A 13,803-nucleotide genomic window follows, 5' to 3' on the forward strand; every position below is an offset into this window, starting at 1 on the left:
GGAAACAAGTAAAAGAGGAATAGAATCACAGAAATGGAGATGACATGGAGGAATATCAGCAGGGAGGGGGAGGAGGGAGAAGGGGGGAAAAGTTACAAGGAAGAAGAAGCATAATTGGTAGGTACAAATTAGACATGGGGAGGGTTAAAAATAGTATAGGAAATGGAGAAGCCAAAAACACTTAATATGTATGACCCATGGACATGAATTAAGGGGGAGCATGCTGGTGGAGGTGGGGTGCAGAACAGAGGGTAATAATTGGGAGAAAAAAATAGAACAACTCTAACAGCATAATCAATAAAATATGTTAAAAATAAATAAAATGTACAGAGAAAAATAGAAATGCAGCAGAAGAAAAATATGTGGAACCTCCCTATGTACATGATTGGCTCTATGTGATTTGATTCAGATAAACAAGGCTTAAAAAATTTCTTTTGGCATTAACATTAAAAAAAAAAAAGAATCTGTACAATTCCTACCCTTCTATGATAATCCTCCATGTGAAGTCATGTGTGTTATCATTTTTGTTGAAAGATTTCCACATCTGATTGTAACGATAAGTAGTGCAACTGTAAAATCTCCCACATTCTCTGTATTTATAAGGCCTTTCTCATGTATGAACCCTCTGATGATAACGAAGGATATCAATTCTGGTAAAAGATTTTCCACATTCACTGCAACAATAAGGCCTTTCTCCTGTGTGAACTCTCAGATGAACACGGAGGTTAGTGCTAGTGCTAAAACATTTCTCACATTCCCTGCACTGATAAGGCCTTTCTCCTGTGTGAACTCTCAGATGAACACGGAGCCTAGTGCTAGTGGTAAAAGATTTGCCACATTCACTACATTCATAAGGCCTTTCTCCAGTGTGAACTCTCTGATGACAATGAAGGTGATTAATTCTGGTAAAAGATTTTCCACATTCACTGCAATGATAAGGCCTTTCTCCTGTGTGAAATCTCTGATGATATCTGAGACTAGTGCTAGTTGTAAATGACTTCCCACATTCGCTGCACTCATAAGGCCTTTCTCCAGTGTGAACTCTCTGATGACAACAAAGATGATACATTCTTGTAAAAGATTTCCCACATTCACTGCAATGATAAGGCCTTTCTCCAGTGTGATTTCTCTGATGATAACGGAGGCTAGTGCTAGTTGTAAAAGATTTCCCACATTCAAAGCATTCATATGGCCTTTCTCCTGTGTGAAAGATTTGATGGTAACGGAGGTTAGTGCTAGTGGTAAAAGATTTCCCACATTCACTGCATTCATAAGGCCTTTCTCCTGTGTGAACTCTCTGATGACGATGAAAATCACCAATTGTGGTAAAAGATTTCCAACATTCACTGCATTCATAAGGCCTTTCTCCAGTGTGGACTCTCTGATGACAATGAAGGTGATTAATTCTGGTAAAAGATTTCCCACATTCATTGCACTCATAAAGCCTTTCTACAGTATGAAATCTCTGATGATCTTGGAGGCTTGTGCTAGTGGTAAAAGACTTCCCACATTCAATGCACTCATAAAGCTTTTCTACTGTGTGAACCCTCTGATGATAATGAAGGCTAGTGCTACTGATTAAAGATTTCCCAATTTCACTGCATTCATAATTCCTTTCTCCAGTGTGAATTCCATGATGTAAATGAAGGTAATAGAGCCTGCTAAAAGATTTCAGACACTCACTGCCCTCATGGGTTCTCTTTCCAGTGTGAACTCTCTGACAATAATGAAAACTAGAAATACTGGTAAAATATTTTTCACCCTGATGACACACAAAACATTGTGTCCCAGTAGGAACAGCTTTGTTCTCAAGAAATGTGTGGTTGCAGCCAAGTGCTTTTTTATACTCATTCAGTGTGTAATGACTTTTGCTGCTTTGAGGAGTCACTCCAAACGTCAAGATATCATTTGGCCTGTCCCTGGCTTGAGTAGCCTGTTGCTGATGTCCTAACCTGGTAAGGGTGTCCTGCCCAAAGTTCCCACAGGTAAAAAGCTTCTGGGACACATTAAAATTGCAACTTTTTGCAAGTGACATCCTGTCCACACCTCCCATGAAAGGCTTCTCTCTCATGTGGTGCTCCTGGTAAGGCTGACACTTTGTACTGAAATAAAATTGTTTTCCACATGCTCCACATCTCAGCAGTTTCTGTTTGTGTTGTGTTTCCTGCTGGTCAATACAGTGAAAAATGTCTCTCAAGACTGGCCCACAACTCTCACAGGGGTGGCAATGCCAGGGAGAAAAAGGTGTATTAGGTTTCTTTGCCTGTGACACTTCTATAGAAACATTTTCTTCATTTGATGCTTTCACACCCTCTGCTCCACAGCAGCAACCTGAACAGAAAATAAAAAGGGTGGTAAATAAATGTTGACCTTATAAGGAAGAAATATCCACATCATACACGGCTATCTGTCATAGCTAGACATGATTCTATGATTTTCAAGGAAAGTGAGTGAGACTCTAAATAAATGGCAGTTATATATTACTTGGCACCAGTGGTCAGTGTGTGGTAGAGATCTCATGAAGAGAGAGATGAGCGCAGAGAAAGCGACACAGAGAAGAGAGGTAGGGTCTACTCAATGTTCCTACACAAATGGCTTCTATAAGACCTTTCCTGCTGGTGATGTAAGGCTGTGTAGAATAATTTGAATGAGCTCCAACCCATAAACATCAGTTGTATTGGAGCATATGATGTTTAAGGTCATATAATGATCATGTGCACTCCAAGGGTCTGCAGGAATGGACAAAGTTTGAACTGCAGTAAATGGAACTTGTAAAATAAATGGCTGAGATGCAAAGTTTAGAGAGAGGAAGGTTATCCATGGGCTAGGAATCAGAGTAGAAATGATAACTTAGAACTGAGAGTTTGACAAAGTTTCAACAATAAATAAGAGTAAGTATAATGGGGTGAGGAACTGGCAATGGAAACAAAATACTGTTGAACAAAATGAGTTCCTACTTTTGACCTTAACAAAGCCCTTTCACCAAACCCTGTTCAGCAGCTGTATACCAAGGCAAGGACACCTCTCTGTCTACCCTGCCATGGATAAAGTCATGTTTATCCTGAGATACACAAGCGATTCTCCCCCTTAAATCCCAGTTGAGCTATTACATGAAATACAGATGATATAAAGTCTAAGAGCAAAACTGAAGACATGGATGGCCAGCACTTTGGTAAAACAAAAAAAGCACAAAAGAGACCAAAGAAAAAAGATCTGTATGAGTGACTTCAGCAAGACGGCCTAATAATGAACATGATAATTCTTCCTTCCTTCAGAACAAGGAGACAGCTATCGACAACAAAATCCATCACAGTGTGGCTCCATTCTGCAAAGTGAAAAGCCGCTAGTTCAATTACCAGACTGGGGACACACCTGAGTTGTGGGTTAGGTCCTGCTCTGGCCCATACAAGAGGCAACCAATTGATGTTTCTCTCTCACATAAATGTTTCCCTCCCTCTTTTTCTCCTTTCTTTGTCCTCTCTCCAAAAACAAATATATTTAAAAAAAATTTTAAGTAGATAATTCAGAAAAGTTACAGGATAGAAAATCAACATACAAATATCAGTTCCAACCTGGCTGGTGTGGCTCAGATGGCTGGGCGACATTCTACAAACCAAAGGGTCACTGGTTAGATTCCAGGTCAGGGAATATGCCTGGGTTATGGGTATAGTCTGAAGTTGGGGTGCCTACAAAGGGCAACCAATTAATGTTTCTCTAACTCTCTTTCTCCCTGCCTTCTCCTCTCTCTAAAAAAATTTACTATACATATTTTATATGTTATTATATAATATATAACTATACATACACTACATACTATACAATTATATAATGTACATATATGTCATATATGTTCCATTTCTACACAATGATAATAAACTGTTTAATAAAGAAACAAAGAACCATGGCTGGTGTGGCTCACTGCATTGAGTGCTGGTTTGTGGGCCAAAAGGTTGCTGGTTTGATTAGCAGTTAGGACACATGTCTGGGTTGTGGTCCCCAATTGGGGGCATTCAAGAGGCAACCTATCAATGTTTCTCTTGCACATTGATATTTCTCTCCTTCTTTCTCTCCCTCCTTTCTCCTCTCTCCAAAACTAAATAAATAAAATATTCAAATTAAAAAAAAAAAAAAAGAAATGGCCACAGCCAAGTGGCTCAGTTGGTTAGAGCATTGCCCCATACATGAAAATGTTCCTGGCTAAATTCCCAGTCAGGACACATACCTGGGTTGGGGGCTGGGTACCAGGACTGGCACATAGAACAGACAACTGTTCGATTGTTCAATTTCTCTCTTTTTCTCTTTCTGTCTCCTGCCTCAGTCTTTAAAGTAAATATATATATATCCTAGAGTTGGGACTGAAAAAAAATGAAGAGAGTAGTCAAATGTACAACAGCATTAGAAACAATAAAACGCCCAGGAATATATTCAACCAAAAAGGTGAAGTGTTTGTACCCTGAACACCATGAGACAATGATAAAAGAAATGGGAGAAAACACAAATAAGTGAAAAGACATCTGGTGTTCTTGGAATTGAAAATACAGTATCATCAAAATGTCTACACTGCCCAAATCAATCTACAAATTAAATGCAATTTCTAAGATAATTCAATGGTATTTTACACACAAATAAAAAAAATCCTGAAATGTATAGAATCTCAAAAGACTTCGAATAGCAAAAGCAATCTTGAGCAAGAACAAACTTGGTGGCATCTCACTTCCTGACTTCAATCTGTTACAAAGCCAAAGCAACCAAACTGTGTGTTAGTGGAACAGATACAGAAATATAGATCAATAGAACAGAGAACACAGAAATAAACACAGGCACAGGCTTTCAACTAACATTTGACAGTTAAACCTCAAGACTTATAAAAAAAGAGTCCTGACTGGTGTGGCTGAGTGGATTGAATGCTGGCCTGCAAAACAAAGCGTTGCTAGTTTGATTCCCAGTCAGGGCACATGCCTGAGGAGCAGGTCAGGTCCCTGGTAGGGGGTATGCAAGAGTCAACCACACACTGATGTTTCTCTGCCTCTCCTTCTCCCTCCCTACCTCACTCTAAAAATAAAAATAAATAAAATCTTTTTCAAAAAGACATATAAAAAAGAAAAGATAGTTTCCTTGATAAATGGTGCTGGAGAAAATGGATATTCTCAAGTAAAACAACAAAACTGGACACGATCAGTAAAAATGAACTCAATCTACATAAAGAATTTACTGTCAGTCCTAAAACTTAATACTTCTTCAAGACAATTTAGAGAAGAAGCTTTAGAGATTTGTTGTGGATATGATTTTCTGGGATGTGACAAGATCCACCAGACAAAATATGCAAAAACAAACAGTCTGGACTACAACAAATGAAAAAGCTTCAATAGAGCACAACAGCAATTATCATAATGAAATAAAAAGGCAATCTACAGGACTGGAGCAAATACTTGCAAAATCATTTAAAAGTATCATTTGGAGGTACTGCAGGCTTGGTTTCAAAAATCACAATAAAGTAGCCCTGGCTGGCGTAGCTCAGTGGATTGAGCGCGGGCTGTGAACCAAAGTGTTGCAGGTTCGATTCCTAGTCAGGGCACATGCCTGGGTTGCAGGCCATGACCCCCAGCAATCACACATTGATGTTTCTCTTTCTCACTTTCTCCCTTCCTTCCCTCTCTAACTATAAATAATAAATAAATAAAATCTTTTTAAAAATCACAATAAAGTGAATATTGCGATACAGAAATTTACAATTTTTAAAAAATTTCCCTGAATAATAAAGTTAGGTTAACAGTGCTGTACTGCATTATACTTTTTAAATGATTTTATTTATTTTTAGAGAGAAGGGAAGGAAGGGAGAAAGAGACAGAAAAATTGATTTGAGAGAGAAACATCGAAGGGGTGCACCCCGACCTGGGACCAAACCAGCAACCAGCCATATAACCTGATCAGGTATCAAGCTCGCAACCTTTTGTTGTGCAGGATGACCCCCAAGAAATTAGCCACAAAGGTCAAGGTTATACTGCAGGCTATTAATAACACAATACCTTTGTCTTAAAAAAATCTACAACTTCCCACCACGATTGAGGCAGAGGTAAACATGCTTCACCTCCCAGCACAACTATAGCAAAAATCACAATTAGATTACAAAACAGTTATCACACAGATTGGACAGAGAATCAAGCTGTATGGAAGTCTGACAACCAAGGATTTAAAGAAGCCACATTCATGCATATGGAGAGGAGAGGATACGAAGAGGTACAATGCAGTGAAATGGGTTGTTCTGCCCTGGCAACTATCTAAGGCTCCACCCCACACAATTTACAGGTGCCTTTTCTACAATACCCCAGGCTACTAAGACAGGGTGTCCAAGCAGCTCTACCTAATACACAAAAACAAACACATGGAGGCTGCCAAATTGAGGAGACAGTGAAATATGGTCCAAATGAAACAACAGAATGAAACTCCAAATCATAGGGTAATGCAATAAAAGAAAAAAGACTCAGGCAAAAATGAAGATGCCATTAAGTGAAACAAAAAAAAATGCACAGGGAACCAAGAGTGGAGGGAGCATTCAATCAGAACAAGAAGAAATCAGAATTTTTTAAAAAAGAGAATAGAGTAAGGAGCTTCTGGGACATCTCCAAATGTACAAACATCCAAATCATTGGGGTGCCAGAAAGAGAAGGGAAAGAGCAAGACACTGCAAACTGATTGACAAAAATAATGAAAGAAAACTTCCGTATTTGGCGAAGGATATAGAAATATAAGGCCAGGAGGCACAGTCTCAAACAACCAAAAGAGGACCACAAGAGGACCACACCAGGTCACATAAATAAAATTCCAAAGGTTAAAGAGAGAATCTTAAAAGCAGCAAGAGAAAAGCAGAGAGTTAACTACAAAGGAGTTCCCTTAAGACTGTTACCTGATTTCTCAAATGATACCTTGCAGGCTAGAAAGGACTGGCAAGAAGTATTCAGAGTGATGAAAAGCAAAGCTATCATTTAGATGTGAAGCACAGATGAAGTGCTTCCCAGACATGATAAAACTAAAGGAGTTCATCATTACCAAGCCATTATTACATAAAATGTTAAAGGGAACTATGTAATAAAAAGATCAAAACTATGAACATTAAAATGGCAACAGATGTATAACTATACACAACTGAATCTAAGAAAACAAACTAAGCAAACAAGCAGGACAGCAACAAAATCATAGATACAGAGATCATTTCAAGGGTTATCAGCTGACAAAGGGAAGGAGAAGAATGGAGGGGGAAGGTGCAGGGCCCAAGAGGTATACAATGGTAGGTATGAAATAAACAGGGGGATGTTAAGAACAGTATAGGAAATGGAGTGGCCAAAGAACTTATATGCATGACCCATGGACATGAACTAAGGGAGGGGATTGCTAGAGGGTAGTGGGATACCAGGCAGAAGGAGGGCAAAGGAGGAAAAATTGGGACAACTGCATCAGTATAATCAATAAAATACACTTTTAAAAGAAGAAAAAAAAGAATTATAGAAACTACACATAATTAAAAATAGTTATCACCAAACACTGGTTATAAGAATCTAAGCCTGTTGAAAAAATGGCAACACTAAACTTGCTGAATGCTGCATTGTCAAAAACATTGAATTTGTAAAAAAAAAAAGAAAAAAGAAAAACAAACAAACAAAAAGGAAGGAAACAAGGCCACAATATGTACAATGCACAATTACACAAATGTAAGAGCATGCACTTGTATATGAAAAGGAATTAATATATAAAATAAACAAGGGACATGTTAGCTAAAAAATGTCGAGAAAATTTTGCAAAAAAGATTGTATATATGAGGAACAGGATTAAAAAATGCTTTTCCTCAAGGTGATATTCAAGGTGATATTCATTAGGCTCCCTGCAACACTACAAAGCACAAATCTTTCCCTATTAGTTCACTACAACACATACTGGTATTACAGGGAGACAAAAGGACAATGCAAAAACCAGCCCTACCAAATAAAGCAGCTACTCAGAAAACAGGAAAATCAAGCAGTGCTTGTAGTCCACAGATGAGTAGAGAGCACCCCCTAGAGAATAGCAGACACGGGAAATGCAAAGCCAAGTCCACATCACTAAGGAGAGTGAGGGTCTTACCCAGTGAGGATATAAGTTCAAAGTTCTCCAGCATCACATCCAGGTACAGGCGTCTCTGATCCTCATCAAGGAGGTACCATTCTTTCTTAGAGAAGTACAGGGCAATGTCTGCAAAAGTCACACCAACCTGGCAAAAGGGAGACAAATGAAGCCAGAGCTGTCTGAGAACCACAATCCTATTTTTTTAGAAATCTTTCCCACGCTCAATTTACTGCAGGGCTCCCAGGTCAGTGTGCACACCAAGCTCTAATGCCAGTGCTGGCTGCTTTCTAACCACAGTCCTATTAATCACCTTATCACCTTTAGCAACAGCAGGTGAGCTTCTGGACGGTGGCAACAGCAGAAAAATGCCATCTAAGCCTAGGGCCATGAGTGCAGGGTCCCATCCTTCCTGACAAGCAATATCACTGAGTCTCCCAGATCATGCCTACAAGACACAGCCAAACATGAGCTTAAGCTGCACCCTGAAGTCCCCACACAAAGTCCCCACACAAAGTACACAGGACCATCATGTTTAAGATTCCTCTACTTGTGCATACCGTTAAGGAATGTCTGCATCCTTCACATCATTTCAAGTTCACTCCCTCAGCTCTAACATCTTCCTGCCCAGGATTCACACCCCAAGTAGGCACATGTAGAGTGCTTGACAGGTTCCAGCAGGACCCAACCCAACCCGTTTTCTCACGGATCCCACAGCCCAGGAAAGCCTGCAATGAGGTTTTGCGTCCTCCCTGCCTGCCTCTGACCTTTGCTTCAAAATTCACCACCCAGATCCGCATGGGAATTTCAGGTAGCAATGATTCCTGTCCACTCTGCACTTCACTTGCTGGGTCCTAAGAAACCACAACACTACTATCTCAAGTGAGGCTTTTTCACTGTTATTGCCGAGGGTCCCGGACACGGGGATATACAGTGTTCGGTGATGGGGGTGGACGTGTGAGAGGACACGCACTTACCTCAGTCCGGCACCTCAGCGAGGTCACAAACGGACATTGTGGGCGAGGCCTAACAGTGGTAGAGGGAGAGGAGACCGCCCCCGATATGGCGGCCCCCATTCCGGCGCCGGCACCAATCTCCCAGGCAGCATCGCCCAGCTTCTTAGTTGCCGATATTCTGTGTGGACCCCCACTCTGGCGCCTTCCCCGTCCCCTCATCTCCACCAGACTCCAGTGATGTGGAGCTTCTGAGGATTTATTTAACTGGACTACGGCTGAGGCAAAATGTCGACGGTGAGGAGGGCCCCGGAAGTTCCGCCCCCCTCCGTGTACGCGATACTGGAAACGCCTCTCCTGACCCTTCATTGGCTAGGCTTCTGGCGGTATTCAACACAGGGTACTTTAGATAACGTGGGTCAGAGTCCACAGCAAGGATCAGGAGTGTTCCTACATCACTCCAGCAGAGAAGACCAAGATCCGCCGTTAAGGCGTATGGGAAATGACAAGTCCTCATGAAAAATACATCCTGAAAACGGCTAAAGAAATTTGTCATCTTTTCCCGGTGAAGGGTCTTGAGTCCGTGTTCATAAAAACACATCTGTGAGCCCAATACAGACCGTCATAATAAAAGAGGTATTCCTGAATTAGGGTGGACAATTTTATAACACAAATGACCTACTTACACCATCATAAGTACATGACAGATATAACACAAGACTGTAGGACATACATTTGAAACAAAAATACTAACACATAATATAAACATTAAATGAAAGTCTACTGTATAAATTATACTTTGAACAATTCAAAATCAATCTTTTCTAAATGCTTGACAACACCGACAGTTACTGGTGTTTTTGTTAATGTGAAAACGTTATTATAATTATCATAGTAGAAGAAAATGTCTTTTACAGGCATATTGAAGGCATCAGGTGAGAAGTTTCAGGTATTCTCTATGTGGTAAGACTATGAACACATTTCTAAATTATATTTAGAAGTATAGCCTTATAAAGGAAGTTGACCTATGTATAGTTCCAATAATTTTTTAGAATCACATGAAATATTATAAAGAACTAATTATGGGTGTATATATATATATATATATATATATATATATATATATATATGCAATGAATATTAAAAATCAATAATCCGTGAACAGCTTTCCCTTTTAAATATTCAGAGCTAATAATGGAAAGTGATGTAGAATTCAATGAATGAGGCTGAACAATGCCCGAAACTGACCTGACACCAGGCCTATGCTTAGGAAACTTGAACCTGTGAACTTGCTCACTTTCCTCTTACAAACGACCTACGTTTATTTTTCATTATATATGTATTGTATCCTAAAATGTGTATTTGTATCTCAGTTGTGGCCAGTATGTGCTGGGCACTGGGGTCAGTTACTGTTAAAAACAAAATGAACAAAAACTACATTTCAAAACCAACTTCACTTGTGCAGACAAAAGTAGGCTGCAAAGGAACGCATGAGTTCAGAAAAGTTGGGTACAGAGACCCAGCCCAAATTATACAGGTCTCCTGAGTGTCAAACTCCATGCTGAGATCAAAGAAAAGGCAGAGAAATTGTAACTCAGCCTCAAAAAAATGTTCCTCTGAAAAAACCACAGGAGCTGATAGATGATGTCATTCCAGTGGAGACAGAAGGGCAAACGATGTGTTCTGAAATTTTAGGAAAATAGAAGATCATGATAACTGCACCAATGCAAAGACAAGCTTCAGCTGAGCATCCCTGGTGAAGACCATACACCATGAGGCCGAGTATGTGCACCAGTGAAAGCTTCACATTTGTGGTGGAGACTGTGGCTCTGGAGCCAAAATACTGAGTTAAAATCCAGCCTCTTGAATCTGACATTTATCTGTTGAGTGAACTTGGAGAACTTCATTCATTTATTTAATCCTGAATGATTCAAGCCATATGGTATCAGTTTCCATTTCCAAGGTTGTTGTAACAAAAGAGAAAATGTGGAAATGAAGACCCTAAAATCCTTTCAAAGACAAGTACTTGGTTACTTTCAATGATCTTCAAAGGCCAAGATAAGACCACCTCCATCTGCACATCATATTCGGCCAACTTAGATTCAGGGAGCTCTAGCAAGTCACCAGGATATTCCCTGATTGGGATAGCACACTGAGGGGTCAGCACCAAAAGTACCTGCCTTCCTATAGGTGGATCAGCAGTAAATGCACACCCCCAAATAAGGTGTTTGAGGACACTGGGGGAGTGAGGAGTGCCTGGTTTGGGAGTATCTCTGAGGGCAGAAATAGGAGTTCCTCCAACCCAAGAGGTTGGAGACATAGCTGCTGCACTGCAAAAGGACACTTTAGTACTTCACCTCCTCCAACACCTCGAGGATGTAGATATACCAGATATTCATTTCACAAAGGAGAAAACTGACTCTGAGTCCACAAGAGGGACATTTTGTGTGAGTCCCAAAGATATTTGGTATGCTGGGATTAAAATCATGGGTGCCTGACCCAGGGCGTCGTGAGTTTGATCAATGGCTTCCATTTCTCTGCACTGTGCTTTCAGACTCCAAAACATGCTACCCATCCTGATGCCATGTGGATTCCTTGAGTCCTGTTCCAACACAAAAACCCTCATGACAGAAGGCCAGAAAAATGGAAAATACTAGAAAGCAAAAGCTTAATTATGAAATGACTAGATTTTGAAAATAATAAAAAACAATAATAGTCAAAGTTAAAATGAATGTCAATTTTATTGTGCACAACATAAAAGAAAAGTAAAAAGGAATTGAACATAATAGTCCAACACAAAAAACATTTACTTAATACGGTAAAAAAGGCAACAAATGATTGAAATTTCACCATGGATCTTTATTTTTATGTCCTTTAATTATAAAAAACTCCCCCAACTCCTATCAGATTAGACAGAACATAGGCTCAGACAACTTAGCAAACATAGAGAAATAGCAAATATACATATGAAAAAAAGGTTACTATGAATCCTTAGAAACATACAATCCAAAAACAGTGAGGTAGAACTGCAATATTGAAAAAAAAAGTTTAGCACTGGCTGGTGTGACTTAGCAGTTGAGTGCTGGCCTGTGAACCAAAGGTCACTGATTCAATTCCCGGTGAAGGCACATGCATAGGTTGCAGTCTAGGTCCATAATAAGGGCACTGTGAAAGACAACCACACATTGATGTTTCTCTCCCTTTCTCCCTCCCTTCCCCTCTAAACGTAAAGAAATAAAATCTTTTTTTAAAAATTTAAATGAATAAACAACTAACCAAACCAAGTACTTTCTAGGATGTGAAGAAAGTGAATCCCTCATGCACTGCTAGAATTACGCAAAAAGTACAATCGATTTTGATAACAAATTGCTAATCTTTCTAAGTTAAACATTTACCTCCCCTATGACTCAGGCTGTCCAAAGAGTTACTGACAAAGGCAAATGAAACTTATGTCCATATAAAAAATTATAAACCAATATTTATACCAGCATTAAAGTCAAAAAAGAGAAATAACCAAATTAAATGGATATACTCACAGTGCTTTCTTCAAACATAAGACTATTTCTCAGCAAAAACAGATGACCTACTAACATACCATTAAAAAAACTCCAATTACACATGCAGTGTAAATGAAAGCATAAAAATACTATTCTCATCATATAAATTTAAGAAATTGCGAATTAATCTATTAGAATGGAATGTAACTCAATGTTTACTTAGAGAGGTACGAAGCGTAGGAGAGATGAAAATGGGCATCTCTGGGATGCCCATTTAATTCCCGACAGTAAAAGACAGTAGCGACTATGGTGATGGTGTCAGGATTGTGTGTAAGTGAAGATTGATCCAATATTACACTTGAACTATGATGTTTACTAGTAAAAGCTTATTAAAAATGGTTCAAGATTTTAGAGGTTCCAGCCAAGAAGGAGGTGTAGGTAGATACACATCACTTCCTCACATAAACAAAAGAAGGATAACAACCACTTCAAAAACAAATCCAACAACCAAGGAATTAAACATTCATCCAGACTGGTAGGAGAGGTTGGAGCCAGGAAGCCAGGGTGGCAAGGACACACAATAAGGCGTGGCTGACAGACAGGGGTGGGGAAGGTGTCAGCTGGTGGACTGGGATATCCCACTTTCGCATGCAGATAAGCCAGGAAGAACAACTGGAGAATGAGACAAACTGCACAACCCAGGGTTCCAGCACAGGAAAATAAAGCCTCAAAACCTGTGGCTATAAAAACCTATGGGGGTTGCAGCAGCTGGAGAAACTCCCACTCTCACAGAAGAGTCCATTGGAGAGACCTGTGGATTCCTAGAATGTACACAAGTCCAGCCACCCAGGAATCAGCACCTGAAAGACAAAATCAACTTGTGAGAAGCAAGGGAAGTGATGGAAAGTAGGGCAAGAGCCAAGCAAGCAGGCAAGTGGCATTATTCCCTCTAGGACCGCTCCCCCACATACAGTGCCACAACCAAGTAAAGTGGGTTGCCTTGCCTTGGTGAATACATAAGGCTGGTGTTCTTACAACATAACAGGTACGCCAACACAAAGAAATACGGTCCAAATGAAGAACAGATTAAAACTTCACAAAGAGAGGAGTTCCAGCCAAGATGGAGGTATAGGTAGAAACACTTCACTTCCTTGCACAACCAAAAGGATAACAACCAATCTAAAAACAACAAACAACCAGAAGTGCCAGAAAATTAAACTGCACAGAACTCTTGACAACCAAGGAGTTAAAGAAACACT

At 39.8% G+C, this 13,803-nt stretch overlaps 1 protein-coding gene across 1 annotated transcript; it reads right to left on the reverse strand.

Annotated features, from left to right (window-relative positions):
- Positions 1 to 253: 253 nt before the first annotated feature.
- Positions 254 to 9,349, reverse strand: LOC123824173 (zinc finger protein 883-like). The gene is made up of 3 exons (XM_045847289.1): positions 9,072 to 9,349; positions 8,116 to 8,242; positions 254 to 2,331 (listed from the first exon to the last, which is right to left on the reverse strand). The coding sequence occupies exons 1-3, from the start codon at positions 9,267 to 9,269 to the stop codon at positions 611 to 613; spliced, it is 2,046 nt and encodes a 681-aa protein (XP_045703245.1). The 5' UTR covers positions 9,270 to 9,349; the 3' UTR covers positions 254 to 610.
- Between the last annotated feature and the right edge of the window lie 4,454 nt (positions 9,350 to 13,803).

Source organism: Phyllostomus hastatus, unplaced genomic scaffold (assembly GCF_019186645.2).
Source record: "Phyllostomus hastatus isolate PE091 unplaced genomic scaffold, TTU_PhHast_1.1 phas_contig_549, whole genome shotgun sequence".
Lineage (NCBI taxonomy): Eukaryota > Metazoa > Chordata > Mammalia > Chiroptera > Phyllostomidae > Phyllostomus > Phyllostomus hastatus.